Source organism: Gadus chalcogrammus, chromosome 15, assembly GCF_026213295.1.
Source record: "Gadus chalcogrammus isolate NIFS_2021 chromosome 15, NIFS_Gcha_1.0, whole genome shotgun sequence".
NCBI lineage: Eukaryota > Metazoa > Chordata > Actinopteri > Gadiformes > Gadidae > Gadus > Gadus chalcogrammus.
This window is the reverse complement of record NC_079426.1, coordinates 12,918,326-12,943,483: the sequence shown is the minus strand read 5'-3', so window position 1 is coordinate 12,943,483 and position 25,158 is coordinate 12,918,326. Positions and strand designations below refer to the sequence as shown.

The following is a 25,158-nucleotide window of genomic DNA, read 5'->3' as shown; positions in this document are numbered from 1 at the left end:
TTGTGTGTCCGTCCGTTCCGTCGGCTCCGTCTCTTGCGTTCAGAAGTTGAGAAAATTTTAACTTTTCAGGCTGCAACAGATCCGTCAGCCAATCAGATCGTGCCTCCGTCGGCAAATACCACTCCCCCATCCATCAGACAGGCCTTCCGTCGTCCGTTGACGGACGGATGCAGTGGGCAAGCTGCGTTATCCCCTCCACCCAATAACTGATACAATACTGAACCATTCCTCCTCCACCCCCTAACTGATGCAATACTGAACCATTCCTCCTAACTGTACCCAATACTGAGCCATACCCCCTCCTCTCCCTAAATGTACCCACTACTTAGCCATTCCTCCTAACTGTACCCACTACTGAGCTGAACCCCCTCATCCCTTTAACTGTACCTACTACTGAGCCATACCCCCCCCCCCTCTTTAACTGTACCCACTACTGAGCTGAACCCCCTCATCCCTTTAACTGTGCCTACTACTGAGCCATACCCCCCCCCCCCTCTTTAACTGTACTCACTACTGAGCTGAAACCCATCCTCTCCCTAACGGTATTCAATACGGAGCAATAACCCTTTCTCAAACTCATTCCCACCCCCCACATCCCCCACCATCCCCCACCATCTTTCCCAAGACGCGACTGATGTATGCAAGGTTATATGGTCACAGGAACAAATGGAAATATCTTGTCTTGCTCCTGTGTTTGTTTTTCTGGAAATAGAGGCGATAATTTGATGGCACCTCGTCTGAAGGGCAACCGCAGAACGATTGACAGTTGGGAGCAAATGGTTGAGCATTATAAATGAAATGTGGCTGATTGGATCAGAGGGCCGCTGTTTACCGCCGAGGTGTTTCTGTCAAAATAAGAGCCTGCCAACTCTGACGGAAATGTACATCGACCTCTTATGTTTAGACTTCAAGGAAATTTGTCAAATTAAGAGCTGTTCAACCCGTAACTAAAAATTGCAATCATGTTTTTACTAGAATATAATGATGTCTTCCTGCCTAATAATAATAATACTAATAATAATAATACTACTACTACTAATAATAATAATAATAATAATAATAATAATAATAATAAAATACCTCAGAACTGAATTGGAAGAAATATCTACAATAAATAGCCATTCAGTGTTTTATCATTTATTTTGGTGCATGAGGCACCTTTTTTATTTCAATAATAAACAAGGTGACTATTGCTTATCCTCACAATACACATTGACACTGAAATACGCACTCTCGAAATACGCGTTGTAAGTGTTGGTTTACTTTCCACACACTTTGAAGTGAAGGAGATATTTTCTTCCTGTTTGCTAGCTCGGCAGTTTTATTTTCTTTCCTGCACGAAATGACATCCGGTTGTTCAGACGAAGATCGAGCGTGAAGCATGTCCATCCATCACCACGGCGATGGGGGGGCCTGGGGAAAACATTAACCCCCCTTCTTTGCCACACCGCCGTCCAGATTTCATGGTCTGTGTGTGAAAAGTATGCGGCACAGAGAACACATTTTATGTACAGGATAACAGGTGCAACATATAGCACATATATTCCCCCCCCCCGCCAATGCCCCCGACACTGGAAATATGTGCTAATAAAGTCATGCTTTTTCGAATGCACCTGCTTTGCTTTGACCGGATTATAGTTTACGTTTTTTTAAGGATTACACTGAATAGCTAGCCTATTAGACACATGTGAATGCTAGGCCCATTCGTTTTCATTTACGTTCCCAGGGGTTGTACTTTATAGCTCATAACCTAAGACCTTTTGTTTTAACTGTAATACGATGTATTTCCAAATTCTCTCTCATCACACTCACACACTGGTCCCCCGGGGGACATGCCCTTAGTTTGTGTTAATGATCAATATGGAAGACAAAGGGCAGTTTGAACACTGTCCTGAGGCCTGGAGCTGGTTTGGAGGTGGCTGTGTGTCCACAGTCCATGTTATCTTTAATCTAAAGGCACCATATATTCATGGTCAACCAAACGTGTGTGTGTGTGTGGGGGTGGGGGTGTGTGGGGGTGGGGTCCACATCTAGCAGAAGTATTGCCAAGAGACAATACTACAGAAACGGAAACAGATGCGCATGATGTGTCATTGGATTGATTTTAAGCAACACCACTATAATATCTTTATGTGAATAACAAAATCATAAAACATGAAAAAGATAAAAATGTCCATATTCATTGATGAAAATATGTAATGCCAACTGAGGTAACACAATGGTGATGCAGACTGCGGTCCAAATATTAAACCCCTGACATTTTCAGTATTATGAAAGTTACGAACTGGGTCGCGGGGTCAAACATCCCGGGAAAATCACAAGTGGTCCACAGCTAGTGTTGCGTTTTCCATCACCTGGCAGTGTTTCATAGTAGGAGGAGCTAATGCAACAGTCTCTTCAACTCACTTCAAATCATTTGTCTGAAGAGGAGTACTGTTTATTTTCCAGTCTCTTGCCATTAAGCCAACTGACTGATGTTATACAGGCGACACTGTTCGGGTGTCTGAGAAGTGCGGTCCCAAACATCTGCAATGAAAACGTATCGCCAAAGGTGTCGCCAAAGAACAAAACTGAAATTCGCAAAATTGACACTTTAACAAGACAATAGAAACTCTTTCTCATGCGATCTCAGGGAAACGTAGGGACTCTCAAGGGTCCCCACGAGCCTGTCAATCATTCTTGGTCCCATGTTGCGTTCCTGCACACTAGTTTCTCTTGTTCCCTGAACAGTATAAAAGCTGTGTGTGTGTGTGTGTGTGTGTGTGTGTGTGTGTGTGTGTGTGTGTGTGTGTGTGTGTGTGTGTGTGTGTGTGTGTGTGTGTGTGTGTGTGTGTGTGTGTGTGTGTGTGTGTGTGTGTGTGTGTGTGTGTACATGCAAACTATATTCCACCCAGCCTCTCAGAGATGCTCCCCTGTAGTCGCCCTTACCGCCAGCCAGCCATCCCTTTCAAGCTATCGGAAAACTTTTAATTTCTCCGGGGGCTTTTCAAATTGCCTGTTTTGGTCGTTCAGGAGCATTGTACAAGGCATCTATAAAATACCACTGTGGCCAGAAAGCCCACCCCCATATGGAGCTCCATAGCATTGCTACGTCCTAATTGGCTCCTTCGACAAGTGCCAATTTCCTTCCAGAGTGATGGAAGGAGTGGGGTGAATTGGGGGAAAAGGGATAAATTAATTTGCGTGTGGGGGGGGGGGGGGGGGTACTGAATTTGACATAAATAAAAAAAACATGTTGGACACGGTAAAAGATGTCGTGTCTGACCACCTCGGACAAGACGTACGGATGGGAACCTTCCCTTTGGGCCTCTGTGGAATTAATTTGGCCTGGGTGTACTTGTTAAAACAACGTCTCTCTCCTTTTCTTCCACTGCAATCCAGGACCTGGGATGTTGATAACCAAGCATCCCTCCCCCCTTCTGCCCCGGATCAATAACCATCAGTGTTTGGTCCCCCCCATTCCCCTTATTTGTATTTGGAAGAAGTCATCTCAAGATAAAGTCAAACGGGGCGATCTTTTCCTGCTTCTATTAAAGATTTAGTTGGTGACAGAGTGACTGTCGCCAGCGGGAGCATAATTAGGAGACAATTATTATTACTATATCTTCTACTTGGGTTGTTTCACATGTGGGTGAATTTAAGTTATTCGCTGTATAACCAGTTTACAATGATTCACAGTACACTCCCGGGCATGCGTGGTAGCAGCTTAAACACAGTCTATTATTTCCAATAGCAATTGCCAAATATACTGTTTCCTGCACATGTACTTGTTCACGCATCAATATAGCTTAGATTACGTGATTCCCAAAAAACAATCATATTTGTTTTCAGAGAACATCATATGATAGTGGACATTTTACGCCATGGGTCATGCCCACAAGCAGCAATCACAGTTTTTGCCTGAATAAATTGATGTTGATAAATGGTTTTCAAATCATTCAATCATTTTGAAATTGACATGAATTGTCAGTATGGGAATGTGTAAATGGACAACGCTGTCCATTACCTAAAAAATATTGCACCAGTGGCTTGTATAACTTTAAATATGTGACACGGCAGGCAGACAAATTTAGTCCTTCAGCCCTTTGTGATATAATTAAGCAATCACAAAGGCCCATCGGCCCCAGGGCCCGCAGTCGACCACCGATTGTGTTTCTAGTGGTCATCATGTGGTGCTCTGAATAGCCCCAGGCCCTCTTCCCCTTCCCAAACTTTACACCGGACAACATCTCTTACTCTGTCTGTCCGTGTCTCTCGCTCTTGGGTGTTCTGTCTTTCACACACATATTTAAGTTAAATTAAGTTATCCTTTTTTGTCTTTATTCTCTTTAGAATGGAATTAAAGGTTCACAATTAAGCTGGAATGCAATCTGTCGCAAGTTCTACTCCACTAAAGTTGCCATTTGTTTATCCTATTGGATGCTATTCAACAAGCCCGATTTTGCATGGTGTGTGAAGACAAGAAGGTTTGTTAGACGCGATGCCAACACCGGTGTTGTAATCCTCCAGTTTTTTTATATTGTATATCCGCTGCCTTTGGCTCTTCGACCTTTCACTTGCTCTACTCTACCATTCCTTCACAGTCATAGCTGTATTATACTCGGGCCTCATTTAGTCGATTTGAAAGATTTCACATGGAATTCTGGTGGGAGTGAATGTAACAATTGGGATCATTTCATATTTCCTAAAAAGTAATGGGTTGGATCAAGTGTAAATGGTGTTTTCTGTTCTCTGTACTGTATCTTGTGTTTCTGCTTGTTATTGGTCTCCATTACAGTTGATATACAGAATGGGAGCTCGCCCTGCAGCTCCCCATGTTTTAAGTCCTTTCCGGTCCACTGCCAATGGATGTGCATGTGTTAGAGCTTCACGTTGTCAGTGCATCACTCCTCATCCTGGCTGGTTCTCCAGGGAGGCAAAGGTCCATTCCCCCCACCCCCCTCCCCTCCTGCCCTCCCTCGGCGGGGGTTAGTTGGTGAGAGGTAAGCCACACATGGCTAGCTTCGCGCTCCGAAGTGTACAGCAGTTGCATGGGGGCCGCAGAGTGCTAAAGGTACATAGGATTAGACCTTTGGTGAATCCTGCTGGGCCCCATTTTTCAAACTGGTCTTCGACCAATTACGACTGGTGCCCTCTTAATTGTTTGCATTGCACCCCACCAACCCAGCCCTGACATAACATTGTGACGAGGCTCGTGGCTCTGATCCCACTTTTTATAGAAAAATATATGATCAATGACAACCAAGGGTCAACATGGTTATCGTTTGATTGCTGCACTACGGCTGTGTCCATCATCGTCATTACTATTATATTTCAGAAGATTGAGCTGAAGTGCAGAGCCTGTATTTTAGGGGATTGGAGATTGATGGTGGGTTTGGAGGCTGTGGTTGCCACTGCAAAACGTATCCAGTCCAGTGCTGTGTTCACAGCCGGATCAATAAAACACAATTGAGTTTTCCAATCCGAGTTGTTGAGAAGGCACTTACAGGGTGATCACCTTTGATGAAGTCTTCATCATGATCTATTGACAGATTCATTTCAGCTCCCTGCTTCCCCTTCCCAAATGTTTTTATCTCCACTGTAACGTAATAGGACACTAAGACCCCCTTCTCAAAAAGTTTTCTGCCAGCTTATCGAATGATTGGACCAACATCACTTCTGCTGTCTTCAATGCACCCTTGGTGTCATTCATGGTTAAATGTATTTTTCGATAGTATGGTTTTTGAGTCTAGTGGTGAACATTGAGTTCCTCAAGGGTCGTATCAGGGACTGGCGGTTCTTTTGAAAGAGTCACACGCAAGTTTATTTCTCCCCAGGTCGTATTGGATGCGATTGTCACTAGATTTAAACGCTCCCTTGCAACCCCGAAGACTTAAAACGCATTTAGACTTCTCCCTGATGCATGGAAAGTACCAGATCCCCAAAACAGATTTTTCATAAACCCAAAGATATGCATTCGTAAGATGGTTTGAAAACGCGACCTGGCGCCCGATAAAGGAGAGTTCTGATCTTTCCGAAATTATTTCATATTTGATTTCCAAACAAGCCGCAGGGGTATCTGGTATCACACATTAATGCTGGGCGGTCACATGTGCACTTTTTAAAATTGGTTGGACGCTCTCCTTGGACGCCTTTTGAAGTCCTTTCTTCCCTCAGTTTGGAGTGGGGCTGTTCTCAAGCAAGCCCTAATCCTCGTGGTATTGCTGTGGCCAGCACTACCTCGCTGCAATGGCTCAGTGAGGTGTGCGTGACTCCAGTCATTTGGCCTGTTGTTGTTTTTACCTGGTTCTTGTTTTTCTCTTCTCCCCTAGCCCCCTTTCTTCTCTCCCTCTCCATCCTCTCGATGAAGGGGAGGGAGACAATAAAGGTGCAAGGGAAAGAGCGTGAGAGAGGAACATTCAGAGAGACAGATGATTGGGTGGTTGGTTGGCTGGATGATTTCACAGGGCACGAGACCGAAGTGAGACGAAGCAATTGTAATTTAAAGTACTTTTTGAGAATGATAGTGTACGATCGTGTGCATACATTCATGGCAAGGGTGAGCCCATTGAGATCCTGTCCTCCTTACCCTGGGTTACGGCCATGCTCTACCAGTTGAGCTACACAGTATTGTTTGTATTTTAATGCATGGGAATCTTTTGTAGGGCAGTCTTTATTCAAGTACTTCAATCAAGTTGAGACACATTCTGTTTCTAATGCTTATGCTCAAAGTGTTCCATGCCTCTTCTAAATGAATCAGAAATGGTTGTACGTGATAAAAGCGGCCACTACCATTCACTGTGGACCATAATCTTGAAACATGATCACCTATTCTTCGTATTTAGAAATAAATACGAAGAATCACTGCCTCAGTGGGCCTTCTTTAGCCATCTCATCACATGCTCCTAGTCCTCACTTTTATTTATATATTTTATCCAACTCCTACAACCTCCACACACACCCATCTCCCCCCCCCCCCCCCCCCCCCCCCCCATCTCCTGTTCACTCCAGCAGCCGATAGAGAGAGAGGGGGTTACAACCTCTAGCGTGGCTAATTCCCCCCTGATCTGCTCCCAGAGGGCACCAGGGGCTGTTTACACAGACCTTTATAGAGCAGGGAGGGAGAGTATATTAAACTCTGTCCACCGCCTCTGTCAGGCCTTGTTTGTGTGCCAAACACATTTTCAGGGCTAAGGTCCTGCAGAGGATTGCGCCGTGAGATGAGGGCGATTTAAGCAGAATCCTCCACCACAATAAGTGGAGGGGATCACTAGGGCATTAAGGATATTTGAAAGTGATGTTTAATTTTTTTGGTGTGTGTGGAGGCGAGTGCACACCATGTATTGTTATTTGAAAAAGCTTCTTATGAAAGCCACATGAGTTTTTCTTTTCATTTCAGAGCCGGCAATTTTGTACTTGAATCTAAAGATGTTTGTTGACCGAAGATGTTCGTTACAATATTGAAGTTTCCCATTGCTGTTGTATATTTACAAACACTGATCTAAATGAACCCAAAAAATGTACGTTGACTTTCTGTTGCCATCTGTCATGGTCGTTAAGTAAAGATGTGTTGGCTTTTATTGTAGAAAACTGCTATACAAATGAAGGGTACATTTTTTTCAATCCAATTGTCAAATCGATAGTCCCTCCATGTGTTTAAGCGTCCTCTCGTCTTTCTCTCTCCCCCTCTTTTTGTTATTCTTATTTTTTCTCTCTCTTATTATTTCTCTCTGGTCTCTCTCTCTGTCTGTCTCTGCAGAGTTGGCGGATGTGGAGCCCAACGTGTTCCTGCGGCCGTTCCTGGAAGTGGTGCGTTCCGAGGACACGACCGGACCAATCACAGGCCTCGCTCTCACCTCCGTTAACAAGTTCCTCTCCTACGGCCTCATAGGTGAGTCCTCCACCGCCATCCCACATCCCATGAGTTACAAGTTGGTTCAATCAATTTTGATACTTTTAGATACCATACCTTAACCACATTAAGAACCGTTCACAGTTCTCGCTTCACAGTTCTTCATAAATAAGATAAACAACCTTACAAGCCTGAGGAGTGGATTATACCGCTAAATGTGTATATTATTAGTTTTGCTTCTTTTTTTGCTGCAATGCTCTTAAATTACATTTCATACATGCACCCACGCACACATTCTCTCACACGAGTATGTATCCGTGGAAATTAAATTTAGGGACGGAATGATTAAACAGTTGATTGCATATAGGCTTAAGCTAGCGTCGGAGGGCGTGTGAGGTTGCTGTTGATTCTCCAGGATTATGTTTCATGTTGGCAATTTATAAAGGTCAGAGTTTTCCTTTGTGACTAATGAGTGCTGGGGTGCCGCTCATTGCTAGCTCGCTGGCGGAATGCGGGGAATGCGCTATTCTCACCAGCGCCGTGCTCGCAGCCGTCACTCTGTACGGACGGCACAGCCCGCGCGTCATAACACCGGCGCGGCCCGGTGGTCCCGCCCGCCGTGCTTATCAGAGCAGTGTGAAATGGGAACACATGGCTCGCTGAGAGTCTAAACTGCGATGATCAAGTTGGTTCATGTGGAAGAGAGGGGGGGCCGGTGTCCTGTTCGAGGGCCGGGCTTCAGTACAATAGAACTTTAGTATGTGTAATAATATTGAGTAGTTAAGGTTGACTGGCCTGTGCCAAAAAAATTCTGGTTAGATACCATGGCAAACCATGGTCACACTCATAGCACTGATGTATTTGATACCGGACTTTACTGTTACACATAGAAGTGGTGCATTAGTTGTAGTACTGCATTGTAGAACCACACTAATACCAGCCCAAGCCAGAAAGTCCCATGTCAGGTTTAGGGCATGTTTATTTTTTGCTTTCTATATTGTCCGTGTATTGTTATTATAAGTAGTGGATAATATTGTATTGCTTAATTTTACAACAACAATTTTAAAAAGCCTCCCCTAGAATTGGGGAATGAAAATTGACTACTTTCATAAAAAATTACACTTGCTACATTTAATGATCTAGCAAAAGTGTAATTTGTATGGAAACAAATATTTTTATGAAATGAACCAAGGAGAGCCGACATTCCACATAGGTTGCCTGAGAAATCCCCCCCCCCTTACTCTCCCTCCATCGTTCCAGACCTGACGGTAGCCCCCATAATCCCTCCCTCCCCTCCCCCGTCTCCTCGACCACCGCATCTCATCAGCACGGCTCAAAGGGACGGCGTATCCATGGCAATAGGGTCCAACGGCCCCCACAACCACTTTCTATGTATTTCCTCAAACTCTCCGGTCCTCTCTTGTCGGCATGACTGCGCCGGGACAGCAGCGGCCAGGGCTGGGGTACGGGGCGTCCTCCACCGGGCCCGTTCCGATTATTACCATCTCTTCAGCCTCATTCCGCCTGCCTCTTCCTCCTCCGCTCTCATTTGTGTCTGCATCTGGTGCTTGTGTGGCGGGGGCCAGCTGGACACTATGGCGGCCAGAGTCACTGAGAGCGACTTCAGGGAGCATTGCAACATGATCTGCAGAATGTGTCAGGAGCGACTACCACGAACATTTCCCATGGTGCCCCGACATCCGAACCTATACGGATCAATCCTCTTTAATTAGAGTCCATGTTCTAAATATCGTTATTATATTATGACTTCCTTAGCAGAGCCCCCCTAGACTTATCCTGGCTGGTTAATTATCTGAAGTTGTTTTGTTAGGATGTTTGCCTTCAACTGATAAAATAGTTGATGTCCGTGATTTGATAGAGATTAGTGCAGTCGGAACATTTCCCGTATCGCCCGGGCTTAACCCATGAGTTGTAATCACCTAAGTAAGTGTATTGTTATATTGTCTTGGGTAAAATAAAATAAAACAACACTAAATAAATCAACATAAAAAATGGAATTGCAATGATTCCCAATGTAGACATGTAGTGCATCATTATATATATATATATATATATATATATATATATATATATATATATATATATATATATATATAATTTATTTGTTTTTATTTTAAAGAAATATGATGTGAAGTATATGTTATAAGTATGCTGTACTTGATACATGTCAACATTATTAGTCACATTATTTCTTCATTTGGTTTATATTACATTTTATATCATTCATCACACGTGAGAACATGGACATGTTCCTTTAGTTATTTTAAAGAGTTAAATAACATTTGAAGCCAAAGCTGATTGTACAAGGCTGTGATATGTGCTTTTATCTGCTAATCTAGTATGAATTAAATACGCTTAGAGGCTTAATCTTAATTACAGGTAAACGCCACAGTACTTTTGACATAGCCGTTTCAGTCGTTTTTAGCACTCCAATCAAATGTTGAGTTTGCCCAAACTGCTTTCTCCAACAGCCTATAAATATTTCCTAAAGCTCCTGGTATTTATTTTCTTTAATAAAGTGGTGCGATTGGATGATGAAACAATAATTTTGACTTTCTTGATTAGTGAGAATGAGAAATACTCCTTTGAGAGGAGTAAGAAGTTGAATGCAGAGCAAGACATCACTTTTGATTGTTATGACATCAGCTTCTCAGATCTGTCCTTTTGGGCTCTACTCTCGGAAGTTTCCCTCCCAAGTGCTCCCCTAGGATGTAGAATGGGGTTTCATTACAAGCCTGTTCCCGGGAAGTACGAAGCCAGTACAGCACACTGGTAGAAGCTGGGATAGGGATGTATTTTTTTTATAGTAAACTGAGAGAAGAGCCGTGAGGGATGAGAGTGTAGCAGCGGTCCTGTCAAGTACTGCCACCTCCTGGCTTCATTCAAACACACTGGAGCCCATGTTTCAGTAGCAAGCTTGAACGCAGAATCCTAGAAAGATTCTCTGCATTGGTACTGAGGCAAGGAAATTAATTTAATCCATTGGGCTGGTCACCGCTTGTTAAATCAGTCTCCTCTCTTCCTTCTCTCTAACTGTGAAATAACCCTGTCAACTTTTAAATACAGGGTCCGGTGATGGGACTTTATCGCCGCTCTTGGATATTAAGAAATAATGCGGTGGGTTGGAAAATATCTAGTGCTATAAGACTGCTTTGATTTATTGCCCTATCTGAACGAAACATGGTATACGCTAACGTTTGACACTCCCACACTAGATCCAGTTTTATCCAACAATGACTTGGAATACTGTGATATGACCCTATGTGGCCTGTCAAATAAACAGCCATGACTCATTCATTACATTTTGTTAAACTCATGGATGCATTTCAACCGCACACATGCACCTGTCTAGCCGCTCATGGATCTGCTTGGAGCTATGAATGTGACGCGCTTTTGTTAAACAACTGTTTTAACCTCCCCCCCTTCAATTAAAATGGTTGGCTAAAATACGCCTACCATTTTCTTTAAGTGCTGTAGTTCACCATCGCCTGAAGCATTTTTCTGCATTATGAAGATAATCCTCTGTTCTGTTTCATTCACACAACAAGGAAGTCACTATTGTTTCCCAACTGAAATGTTTTAATAAAAATCGTATGAAGGCCAACGCAATAATTATATTGAAATAAAAGAGCAGATGGCAACTGCAATAGAAACCAGTCTTTCCCCCCACGAAACATTATGGCAAATAATTATCTGTGGGCTTGAAAAGCCCCCAGTTAACAAGTCTGTCCTTTTGTTGCGAGCCAAAACAGGAATTCTCTCTTCTTTTGATTGGAGCGGCGTGTCTATGGAGCCTCTGATGTGGGTGGTTTGGGGGGGGTTGGGGTGTTCAGTGCAAGTTTGCACACATTACGCTTCCATCCCCTCAAGTGGCACTCCCAGCAGGCTGCCCTGTTCCTCTTTACCCTGGTCGTCGCACTAAACTCCTTCCCCCCACTATTGTGCTGGTGGAGAGTTGAGCGTGTGCTGCACAATGTTGCAACCTTTGTTCCTCCTACACGTCTTTTCTGTCCGTGCCCCCTGTCAGAGAGAGAGAGAGTGTATCCCCTCTCTCAGGCTCTCTCGTTATTACATGTAGACACACACTCGCATACACAGAGAGAGATGAAGACACACAAGCGACCTTGCTCGCCCCCTCTTTCATTAAGTGAGTTAATTCCTCTGAATCTGTGGCCTGAGGCCTTCTGGCATGGATGCAGAGGAGACTGGCTCAAGGAGTACCAGCCCCCCGCCCGTCCACGGATCCCCAGCAATGCGTCTGTCAGTGCTCGGGCTGTCCTTTTTTTTTTTTTTTCATAGCAACCGATCTGTCTTTACCCAGCTTACCTCTCCTCCTTACTGTCATGTTAGCAAGGCTCAGTGCTAACCTATGGCTGCTCCTAGCCCTTAGCTCTTAGCCCTTAGCTTTTAACGCTAAGGCTGAGCTGAGGCTCAACCAGCATTAGCCTCCGTTAGAGGACATGCGTTTAATGGGAGCATAGTAGCGCCTGAATGTCTCTGGCCTGGGGAGCTTTTACTCTGCTCTTAAGGAGACAAAATAATATATTTTGTGTGTTTTAATTTAAGTATTTTTTTAAGTTAACAAGATGGTTTATGCATGTATAGATTATACCCTTGATATCGCACTCAAGTCCCTCAGTTAGGATACTATATTTTCACACTGACTACAATTGATGAAAGTCTTCCTTTGATGCATCCTTTACCTTGCTAGGTAGCCTCATCGTCGGTTTACTTTTAACCTAAAATGCTGATTTTCCAGTGACAGTGCAAACCCACCACTGGATAAACTACGTTCACGGCAACTGTTGACCCTTGCTCTCTGGGATGTATGTGTGCGTACGATACGAGCTGGATACGGATTTGTTGTGTATCCGCTTTCTAAAAGTTAAAAGGTTCTTGAGTGGTTGTCGTATTCTTTTTTTTTTTCATAATGGTACATTTTAAATGTATACGTGTGTCACACTGTGGCAGTGTGTGTACCATTCAGCAGACAGAACAGGTGAGCAAACTCCATCTGAACCCTGACATGGGAGGGATGGCCGTCCCTTTGTTTGACTTCTAAAGATGTATTGGCCCTTAAGGGGAGTGCGTGGCTTGTGAGAGTGCTTTAGTTGCGTGTGTCTGTGTGTCTGTGTGCGTGTGTGTGTGTTTCCTACTTTAAACGGAAAACACGCACAAAAACAACTCCAAAGTAAAACTACCGTGTCCTGTCTGCTCCCTTTCTCTCTCTCACGCCACGTCTTTGATTTTTATGGAGGACTTTGATACACTTCAACTGGCTGATGTGACAGCTGTTTCTACCACCCCCTTTCCCTCTCCACCCCTGCAATCCCACACACCCCAACCCGCACTGACTGTATTACACACACACACACACACACACACACACACACACACACACACACACACACACACACACACACACACACACACACACACACACACACACACACACACACACACACACACACACACACACACACACACACACACACAGCCCCCCTACCCTAATAAACATGCATGGTATTTGGGAGAGCGACCTTACGTACGTACACACATACAAACTCAGTCTTCTTCCGCAGTGTTATTTTAACAATGGTCCTCCCCTGTGCTGATGTGGTCTGTGGGGTCTTGGTGCCAGCAGAGGGATTAGTGTTTTATATCACTCCTTTCTGCCGGACAGCCCCCCACCTCCCCCCTCCTACCCCTCACCCCCAGGGCTCTGGTTTCCCCGGTGCCGACATGGCACTTTTAGTTTCTTTTTGTCTTCTGCGCCACTTCCACGCATGTTGTGGCCCTTCCCTCGGGAGGCACTGCGGCGCTGCTCAGTTTCTCTGGCCTCGGCTGACATGTGCTCATACGCACATGTGCTCATCAGCCAGGCGCACGCTACCTCAACCTCATCCTGTTCCATTCACTGCACTGTAGTTCTTCTTAATTTTTAAAGATAATATTTAGAATTTTTTACATTTAATTTAGTTTTATTATTGGCAAGATGATCCTAGTTATGAGATGGATTGGGATTCCCTGATTTACAATACCGGTAATGCTATTATTTTTCCAATATTGATTTTCACAACGGGGCCACGGTAAGTATATATGGAACAAAACGGCACGCATACAATTGTTAACCCTTAATTCACTAGTGGCTATCGGTCGATATTATACATGACTCTTCATATTCTGCTGTTCTTCCCATACACGGCTCTAATTATCATACACTTAAGATGTCAATTTCAGCACTGCTGTTAAACCATAGGGGGGGGGGACATCAGGGACTCAGGCCCGGATCAGAGTACCCTTTCCCCCCATGTCGTTCTCGACATCGTCTCCAAACTATCAATGACCGTAGGCATGGTGCGAGGGTCGGCTCCATTGTCTGGGCTCAGGATCTCTCAATCAACGCGCTTTTCTACAGTGGAGCAACAACATAAACAAATGCAAACTGTACTCTTCTCTGTGTTTATTTGCCTTTGGCAAACCAACTTGGTGTTTATCTACTCTGTTGGAGTAGACAAATGTACCCGAGTACACAGATGTACTTGGGTACGTAATAATTTTGCTAATGTGAAGGCTGAGTGGGGATCGTTGGCAATCGTCCTCATGCACAGTACAAATCTGACCTAGCATTGTCCTTAATGACAATGGACTCCTTTTTTCCGTCACCTTAACACCAATCTGCATGGTAGCTTCACCTGCTGAGCCCTGGTCCTTCACACATCTCTCTCTACCCCTCCCCGTCCCCCCCACCACCACCAGCACCACTTGCGCACACTCTCTCTTTTCCTCACTTTCACCCTCTCTCTGTGTCTTTCTCGCTCTCTTCCCATCTCCCTTCGTATCTGTCTACCCCTCTCTCTGTCCCCTCCCCCCCACTTTCTTTCCCTCCCTGAGTCTGTTGTTGCTCGGTCGCCCTCCTCCTTATTAGCTAATGAATTGGTTGCTCCTGAAGGGCTCTGAGAAAGTAAACCAGGCAGCCAGGGTCAGCTCCGTGGCTCCTCCTCACCACTCGGGTTTCAAAAACAGAGGCCCCTGTTACCGTGGCAGCCACTGTGTCCAGGGCCCCCCCTCCTCATCGGTGAGAAGGGCCCACATCTGGTGACTTTGAAGATAGACTGTTGTGGATGTGAAGGAGGTCACATTTTTAATTTGGTGTGCGGATGTGTTGGGGATATTGGTGTTTGTGTGCTAAAGACCTTGTTATTGTCAACACCATTAGTTTCCCGGGCTGTTTAATATCCCTGTGTCCCAATTATTGGCTGTAGATTTTTTTGAGTCATTAGAACGTTGACTTTTATTTTTTGAAATGCAGTGAAATATATTATTTATTTATGCTTTATTTGCTATGGACAGATGCAGTGTACATAGACAAACTGCTATCATTGTGTGGTTGATAAGATGATAAATGTGGATGATTTCTCCGAACTTTTCCGTGAAGTGAGGATACTTCTTTCTACCTGTTTTACATGAATTCCAAAATGATCTGAATTGTTGCTTTGGTGAGTGTATTACAAATCATTACAAACTAGGGATGGGCACGAGTAGTAAATTCCAAACTCGAGTGATCGAAGGAACTCCTCGAGGATCAATCGAGTACTCGTTTGATTGAATCTATTTTTAGAATGCAACGCATCTGCAGCAGGAATAGGCCTAATGATGAACTGCAATATTACAAACCAAACATGTAATGCTTATTCTCCATCAAAACAGTCAGTTATCAGAGTATTCATTATTTATTTTTGCAAACGTTCAAAACACATTTTCCTTACAAAAATAAATATGCGTCTCACAATTTAAATCACGTCGAACCAAGGCCTGTAACGGTTTAAGTAAACAAAAACGTAACAAGTAGCCTAACCATTGTAAGTAATTTAAAGCTGCAAACAAAAACGGCAGCAAATGGACTATGGAAATACTCAGCGTTGTGATCTTCTCTACACGACTGGGATTACAGCTGCGTCTTGCGGCGGTGAAAATAGCCGACACACTTGGTTGCTGCGTATGGCGACACATTAGTGCCATAATTCACTAATGTGATAAAAGATGCATTCGGACGTATTATATTATTCCACACGCGTAGATATTAACTGCGAGCGCGCAAATGATCTCTGCGCGCGCGCAAATGATCTCTGCGCGCGCGCAAATGATCTCTGCGCGCGCGCAAATGATCTCTGCGCGTGCAAAACAGCCTCTTGCGCGTGCAAATGATCTCTGCGCGCGCAAAACAGCCTCTTGCGCGTAACAGCCTCTCGCGAATGATGTTCTGCTCTCGCGCGCAAATTTAGTTTTGGCACTATGGGGGAGGGAACCAAGGCAGGGCGGGCTTTCCTATGATTGGCCGTTTCTGAAGCGCGATATTTGATTGACAGCCCTCCTCAGCCCTCCTCTCATTCAATTCTGAATTGTACAGTAAATGGCTGAAACGATAGTTACGTATTGTAACTAGATTCTATGAGTATAGGCGCAGCCTTTTAAGGCTTTCGCTATTGGGTTATCCCTAGGCGTGAGCCGTAGCACTGAAAAATGTGTAATCCCCAACCACCAACAGCGTGGGCCTCAATTACGTCCGCGTGCGGCGTGCCTCAACGACGTCCGCATTTCGCAGATATAGTCGGGCGCCGGCGGACGTTCTGCTCCCAATAAACAGCTTTTCTTCAGCTATTTAAAGGACAATGAGGCCGACACTTAAAAGGCTGCGCCTATACTCATAGAATCTAGAGTTACAATACAAAATCTTTGTACACATCGAAAATACAGGGACGTTGCTGCTGGATTTCAACCAAAGTTGTCTCCATTATGTTGTTCCATTTTCTCTCGTTTTCTTTATTAGCATTCTTCTTCTTGCTATTGATCGTATTCATTTTTGTACTAGTTACTGTGTACTCAGCGTAGTGCAGTGAAGTCAGTTGGTAAACACTCTGCGTGAGCTCCAGCTGTTCGTGGGGTTCCCTCACGCAACTGGTAGCGGGGTTCCCTCATGTCAACAATGGATACGTCATGCGATTCCCCAAAAAATTCTGACATGCCAAACTTTTCGTCGTGGGGTTTTCGAACTTCGCAGACGAAAACATTGCAGATCGCAAGCATGTCACATTACAAGACCTCGTCTCGTTGCCGACCTTTCAAAACCGTGTACGACTTGCAAATATGTCTGCGACGAACGAATCGGTGCAAAATCGGGCTGAAATCGTGTAGTCTGAACCAGCCATTAGAGAATTTATGTCTGGCTATACAGTGAGCTTAACACTCCCTCAATCCTCCTTCCAAGGAAGTAGAAACTGTTTTGACTGGCAGATTTTTTAAAACTGACCTCATTTAAAGTGCAAAATTGTAACAGATATACAAAACAAAGCTATGTATATTCACCGTTATGCAACAATATCACAGAATCCCAAAAAAATAGCATCTACACTGACATGGAATAGTTGATGACAGTAGCCTAACCAAATCAAATGGAGCGAAAATGCTAACGAACTCTATACAGAGCTAATTTCACAACAATACAGACATAATATCGTATATTACTGCGTATTAACTTGGATACTTACAGATTATGCCATCTTTAAGGCTACAAATATAAGGGAGATGCAGGATTACTGAACTAAAATTAATATTCTGACTCGCAGCTGGAAGACAGCTAAAAGACGTCCTCACTGAGAGCTACTTCATGAAAAAACACTTAAATTGACTTAACCACACGAGTGCGCACAGAAATTGAGCATGTCCGTGACACTTCCCACCTGGCATCCTAAGATTCCACAACTACACTAATGTTCTGGACACAAGGAGGTTGACCTCTGAGATACCTTTCTTACAGCACGACTCTCGATGGGTGGGTGAAACATTGGGCTTGATGCTTTGTAAGGGCTCTCCAGAGTTATTCTGAGTCTGAGTCTCCGAGACATGGGTTGTATGAATTGTTACCTTTGAACTGACGGACTCGGGGTCAACTAGAGTGTACAGTGCTTCATCTTTGGAGACTGGTGTTTTGGGTTTACATAAGAAGGGTGGTCCAGACAGCCATGTAATACTAGCTAAGCAGGTATGGTTGCTGGTATAGACCTTGAACTAGGGCTGCACAATATATCTATTTTTTATCGCGATGACGATATTGGCGTCCCACGATGACACGTGGTGTTCTCGCGATATTTTCGCGATATTTTTTTTAAAGGTAAAAAAAAATATATATATATATTTAATTGTAATTTTAATTTTAAATTTTAAATAATGCATCCTCAAAAAAAAGAAAACGAAAAAAGAACCGAGCCCCGCCCATGCAGTAAGCGCTCTACCTCCGCTGCAAAGCAAACCAAGCGCTCCCTGTACACCTGTCTGCGACTGCGTGAGTCCGGCGCAAAGCGTGAAAAAGGGGGGGGGGGGGGGGGGGGCGTGGCCTGGCAATTTGCCGCCAGTTTCAAGTCCATTTCTTCTATAATGAGTTCTACAACCTCAGCCGCCAACTATGCGGTACATAGCTACAGTCTTGGTATTGTGAGTGTGGAATATGGGGCAAGATGGCCTTACAGAGGACAAATACTACCTCACTTACGCCTGATTTCCATAGGGGACGTATGTGCTGTGGAACGGCTGCGAACTCTGCCCTGCGTCCATTTCCACTGGGTGCGTAACAGCAGTGTAGCGCTGCCTTGAGAGCCAGCCGTATTCACGCGAGATCACTCGATAATCCTATACCTAATGTACTCACCTTCCACTCACAAAACTACTGCAATTGAATGCCAGTCTTTGTCCTTTTCTGACATTGTCCTTATAAAAAGGATGATTTATTTCATAAATTATTTTATGTTACTCCACTTCGACAATCAATCTCTCGTCGTTCATGTTGCCGACCCTCTGAGACCCTTTGATTGATTGACTGCTGACCTGGTGCCACCGGTCATGTCGTAATGTTGATGTGAAGTTGTGATAAGCTACATGAGCTGAGTATTGTGTTTTATTTTGAACATTTACCGGATGCTCTAGGGCTTTTACTTTTTCACTTCCTGCCCAGCTCGATCTGCTCTGTTGCAATTTACGCGGTTCAGCAACGGCTCGAGTCAAAAATAGAAGTGCTACGGAATGATAGCGCTGCGGCACGGCTTGCCGCTCCTGGGACGCTGCTGAGACGTTCCGCAGCGCGCCCGGTAGGGGTGGGAATCTCTTGGCACCTCACGATTCGATTCAATTCCGATTCAGAATCGATTATTTTTCCCACCCCTAGCACCCGGTGGAAATGATCTCATTGATAGAGTGGCAGCGATCAGCAGCGGTGACCGCGGCGAAGCCATTCCGCAGGGCTTACGTCCCCGGTGGAAATCAGGATTTAGACCATCCCGATCTGTGAGCTTCAGATGGCCAACTGCGGCCTTTGCTCTGACTGAAGCCTCTGGGAATACAGAGTTCTGTGTATTAGGCTTGTGAGGTGGAGAAGGATGCATAGGTAGTAGGGATGGGCACGAGTAGTAAATTCCAAACTCGAGTGATCGAATGAATTCCTCGAGGATCAATCGAGTACTCGTTTAATCTAATCTATTTTTAGAATGCAACGCATCTGCAGCAGGAATAGGCCTAATGATGAACGGCAATATTACCAACCAAACATTTAATGCTTATCTAAATCAAAACAGTCAGAGTTATCAGAGTATTCATTATTTATTTTTGCAAACGTTCAAAACACATTTTCCTTACAAAAATAAATATGCGTCTCTCAATTTAAATCCCGTCGAACAAAGGCCTGTAACTGTTTAAAAAAAAACAAGGAAACAAGTAGCCTAACCATTGCATATAATTTAAAGAAGCAAATAAAACGGTAGCAAATGAACTGAAAAAATACTCAGGGTTGTGATCTTCTCTACACAGCCGGGATTACAGCTGCGTCTTGCAGCGGTGAAAATAGCCGAAACACTTGGTTGCTGCGGGTCTGCTTTCCCAAACTCACCGTTGTGTTTCAGGAGCATATGTTGCAGCATAGTAATTGTAGTACTCTGTTAGCTCAATTTCGCTTGGCATATTTTACATTTGACCTTATGATCTCCTATTTCTGTAAAGTATATTCAATACTTCGCTGCGCTTTGCTTTAACCGCCATCGCTTAACTTTTTGAATTCTGGCTTTGTGCACACGGCACGCGCCAGTGGCGCCACACAGACAATTTATACATTTGCTTGAGAAAACTAGTCTGTGTGTGTATATGCAAACTCAAGTTTGCCTGTCCACCAACCGAGTTCATTTGTAACGAGGAGTACTCGAGTAATTGATTCCTCACGCCCATCCCTAATAGGTAGGCAAGCCTGTAGCGAAGTTTGCCATCTTCTTCACTCTTCATGCTTGTCATCCGGGATAGATGTGTCCCAATCTGTGGTTTGAGAAGAGAGCTCCCTGAGAATCATCTTCCTTGAATATTCAGTGGGGCAAGTAACCCCAAGGGGTCAAACAGGCTGTTCACTGTTGAGAGCACGCTTACAGTTGACATGTTCCTGAAGGCTTACAGGAACATGGAACGTGAATGTATCTGACGTGATGTCCAAGCTCACTCTCAGGCTGCGCTGAACAGGAAGATCAGATCTCTGATATCTTTGGCTCAACAATCTGCAGGAAAGGTTTTGTTTTGTTTGAAGCTTGTGGAGCCTAAGAGATGGCCAACATTCCTCAGACCACGTGGGGAATGACTTTAGAGCGTCATCCCCATAGAAATCTCTCTTTGAACTGTCTTGCGTCACTGCTAAAGTTTGTTTCTTATGTCTCTGGCTGCCCTCCAAAATCCAAACATGGATCGGGATCGGCAGTTTCCTAAGACATGGACTCTACGGTAGTCAACGCTTTCATTTTCAATGTTTGCGAAATGGTAGTGGGGCAACCCAGCTATTGCTGCTATCCTTGAAGAATTCTTAAATTATCTTAAGGAAGGTCGTGTCCATGATGGATGTTGCAAGCCGGTTGTCGCTTTTAGTTTGGCAACTTTTCTTTTTGTTTCAAACACAAAGACCTTTAGTGTGTGAAAAGGCATTGGGAAGAACAGCTGTACTTGTTTTTACAACAGAAATTCTCCTTCAATCTTACATGGTTCTCACATGGGCTCAGATGATTGGGGTGTCCTTTTTCCAAGATGCATTTCTTCATAGCACTCAGTGTAGTTGGATTGTGAGCACCGCAGAAGCAAACATCCTTTTCCTTTAACTCGAGCCTTAACTAAGGCTAAACTTGCACTAGATACTACTGTTGAGCAAGTGGAATTCCCTGATGCAGAGGCGATGGACCTAGTTTACATTCCCATTTCTGAAGCGGTGAAGTGTATTCACCCCTATGCAACAATATCAAAGAATAAACAAAAAAACTCAATAACAACGTGCATGGAATAGCTGGTGATGTTAGCCTAACTAAAACAAATAAAGTTCATTAAAGTCGCTAGCGAAAAAGCTGACCGCCTGGCAGACTCTATACAGAGTTTTTTGTTTTAAAACATTTTTTTGTTGTAAAACAACTCAAATTTAACCAACCACTAGAGGGCGCACAGACATTACGGAGGTCTGTGACCGTTACAATAAACCGAGTATCCCGCAAGCCAATATGCAAGTTGTGTAACGATGTAATAAAGGGAGCAGAATTATCCCCAGGACTATTTATTCATTGCTTTAACCACCTCGTTTTGTTCTGGTTATTTCGGCAGATGCCAACCATGAGGCGGCGGCCGAGGCGATCGAGAACATGGCGGACGCCGTCACGCACGCTAGGTTTGTGGGGACGGACCCCGCCAGCGATGAGGTTGTCCTCATGAAAATCCTGCAGGTACGTTTTTAAATTAAAGAAAAAAATCACATTTTGCAATTTGTTTTTTGCATGCTTTTATCCAAATCTGCCTGCTAGCAAAAAGTTAGTTTACATAAAGCTTATTTTCCTTTGTTTGTTCGTTAATTTAAACATTTTTTTTGTTTTCTGTACATTTCATCATTCCTAGTGTTTTTATTATTCTATTTTTTTTCCCCATCCCCACTGAAGCTCCTGAGACACAAATCATTATTTTCAAATCCAACCTTGCATTGGAGTGAAAGGGATTCATCCAGTGTCTTACGGTTCTTTGTTCCTTGCTCCAGGTGTTGAGGACGTTGCTGCTGACACCTGTCGGAGCCCACCTGACCAACGAGTCTGTGTGTGAGATCATGCAGTCTTGCTTCCGAATCTGCTTCGAGATACGTCTTAGTGGTGAGTGGGGGTGAGGGCTGGTCGATATATCGATATTTGAAATATACCGATAATATTTCAAACGAGATATGGAACGAGACGCTATCGTCAACGTCGATACAGTTTATAACTGCAGTTTTGAACCGCGCCTGACGCCGGCCCGGACCCCCTTCCCCTCACGTCACTTTTTTAAATCCCCTACGGCGCAAAACATGGAGTCCGCCGGCAAACGCAGCGCCCAGGAGCTTGTATGGAAGCGGAAGGCAAATGGCTCCATAGTTTGGAAATGGTTTGGGTACAAGGTGTCTGACGGATTACAAAATCAGGTATTTTGTTTTTAAATCTGTCGCAACTAAAGGGTAGAGTACGACCAACCTCTTACATCACTTGCAGCAGCACAACAAGGTGCAATATGAGGAGTGCTCAAAAATGCGTGCAGTGACTCAAAATCTTAAGCTGTCTCGACGTAAATAATGTTTTATTCCGATAAAGGAAGTACAGCAATTGTCCCAAAATTATTGCGGGTGTCCGGGAGTCCGCAATAATTGAATCGTGACATGGAGCGACAGCTCCGGCGGGTGTCGCTCCATGTCACGATTCAATTCTGTGCTTCAGATTGGTGAGGAAGTGGGAGAACCAGAGACATCAGAGACGTCAGAGACCCCGAAGCAGTCGTTACGATTCATAATATTCCGGAGGCGCACACAGCTTTTGGCCGTGATATTATATATTATATTGTAATGTTCTCAAATACGAGGCGGAGGCAGTGTCTAATCTACGGTTTATTCAACCATCAAACTGTATTCAATTCCGAACGGTAGGAATAATAACAGTAAATCCAAACGGTAGGTAGGTATAGTATTAACGGTAACTCAACGGTTACCGGCACAGCAACGCAGGCAGGCTGGAAATGAAAGCACAGCAGCGTCACCGCTGTAGAATGATGAGTTGGAGCGCGGCAACGGCAACTATGTTATTGCGTCAACAAATATCAATATTTATCTTTTATCGACATTCTGCTTGAAGATATCGAGATATGACTTTTGGTCCATATCGCCCAGCCCTGGTGAGCATAGCTATTTTAATCTTAAATCCTTTGGCTTTTATTCCATTACTTGGTCATTTCTTAAACTAAAGCTACACTTGGTTTAAATTATCTTTGTTGGCGATTGTATTACAAAGGGAGTTCTCTGACACTATTTGTTTGTGTTCGTTCTCGTAACCTCTGGAACACAAGCCCAACACTAAGACATAGCCAGTGTTCTCACATCCCTCCAGACTTAACGGCTACTGGTTTATGAACACAGAGATTTTCTGGCCTGCCACTGTTGATGCAAGACCTTAATAAGACTCCCTGGTTCCAGCCTGACCAAACAAAACACTAGCAGAGCTGCTCTCCAGCTCTGTTCCTCTGCGTTGTTTGTATCCTCCACGCAATCTCCCTCACTGGGCTTTTTGGCACCTCCCCTCATCTGTTTTGCTCTCTTTCTCATCCTCCCTTTTCTCTCTCTCTGTTTCTCTCTCCTATTGTTTCTTCTTTCTTGCGCTCGTTCTCACACTCTCTTCTGGTTTTTATCTTTCTCTAACCCATTATCTCTGTCTCTCTCTGTGTCTCTCTGTCTCTCTGACCCCCTCTCTCTCTCTCTCTCTCTCTCTCTCTCTCTCTCTCTCTCTCTCTCTTCTCTCTCTCTCTCTCTCTCTCTCTCTCTCTCTCTCTCTCTCTCTCTCTCTCTCTCTCTCTCTCTCTCTCTCTCTCTCTCTCTCTCTCTCTCTCTCTCTCTCTCTCTCTCTCTCTCCAACAGAGCTCCTGAGGAAATCTGCTGAGCACACACTGGTGGACATGGTGCAGCTTCTATTTTCCAGGTAAATGTGAGGAAGGGTATGCAGGGGGGGGATGAAGGGTTGCGGGATAATTGTTTATGTGTTTACATAGGTGATTCCCTTTGCTCGCCGTTGCTGCACTATAGTCAGAATGGTAAAGTAATGTTGAGTGTGCCTATAGGACTACGCTACCCAGAATCCAACTGAATCTAGGGTCTTGTTTGGCGAGGGCTTACGTTCCTAGACGATGACTTTAAAGCGGTTTATAAAAAATGCATGCTCATTTTGGGACTGTTTTGTTTGGAGAACCAATAAGCCTAATGAAACCACCACACACGGACAGCGACTCCACTCCCGAGTGGAAATTCACGGCCAACTTGGATTGTTGTTCTGCCAAAACGTTCAGCTCTGCTGCATTGACAAAAAACATTATACATCAAAGGAGAAATAATATAATCATTTTTTATTTATATAGGTTTTCTAGACACTCAAAAGACTCTTTACAATGTAAATATTATACAAGAATTTAAAATAAACAAATAATAATGAATAGCTACATTAAATCAAAAATAATACTTTGCAACCGTTTGCTCAATTCACACCAAGTCACGCCATGGCAGGCTTTATTCCACCATGGAGGTGTTGTGGTCTTGGAGCTCCAGGGCAGACATTAAAGCTGTTTAGCCCTGTGCCTTCCCTCCTGCACAGTGAGGAGGGCCAGCCAGTTTGGTGATTAGCTTCCCTATGATTTCCTGCTGGCATTTAGCTCCTTCTCCCTCACACGTCACTCCCCCAGATCGCGTGTGTGTCTGCGTGCATACATTTCTGCATTACCATGAATGCATATGCATTGGCTTGCCATGCATGCATAAATGAGTTTATTAAAAAGTATGCGTCAGTGTTCATGTAGTACGAGTGCGTGTATTAGCGAGTGAGTGAGTGTGAGCACGCCTCTATTATCCTTTGTGTAATAGTGAACATGCATTATTGCTCGTGTTTTAACGCATAAGCACAACTGCTTGCGTGGGCGTGTATTGGCGTGCATGCAGTACCGCATGTGTGTTTGCGTGGCCGACGCCGTAACAGTGGCCGACGCCGTGTTTATGCGTGTCCCTGAAAAAGAGACACACATAAACACACCGTTAGCATGGGCTGCCTCCCCTGCTGTTATTCATGTGTGTTTATAGACATGACTACTGCGTGTCACCTTGTTAGCGTGTCTAGCCCTAGCCTGACATTACTGCTCAGGGCAGTAGTGTTGGAAATAAAAAAGCATGGCGGCCGCCATGGTCAACAGGAGGGCATCCCTGC

The 25,158-nt window shown here is 44.3% G+C and overlaps 1 protein-coding gene across 2 annotated transcripts in view; it reads left to right on the top strand.

The window, feature by feature from the left end:
- LOC130404114 (Golgi-specific brefeldin A-resistance guanine nucleotide exchange factor 1-like) overlaps window positions 1-25,158 on the top strand; it is a 78,658-nt gene that overhangs the window by 21,494 nt on the left and 32,006 nt on the right. For both annotated transcript variants that reach the window (XM_056608717.1, XM_056608716.1), the window contains exons 4-7: window positions 7,739-7,870; window positions 21,515-21,633; window positions 21,939-22,047; window positions 23,829-23,889. In XM_056608717.1, coding sequence (XP_056464692.1) covers window positions 7,739-7,870; window positions 21,515-21,633; window positions 21,939-22,047; window positions 23,829-23,889 — 421 coding nt within the window. The remainder of the gene's footprint in view (window positions 1-7,738; window positions 7,871-21,514; window positions 21,634-21,938; window positions 22,048-23,828; window positions 23,890-25,158) is intronic.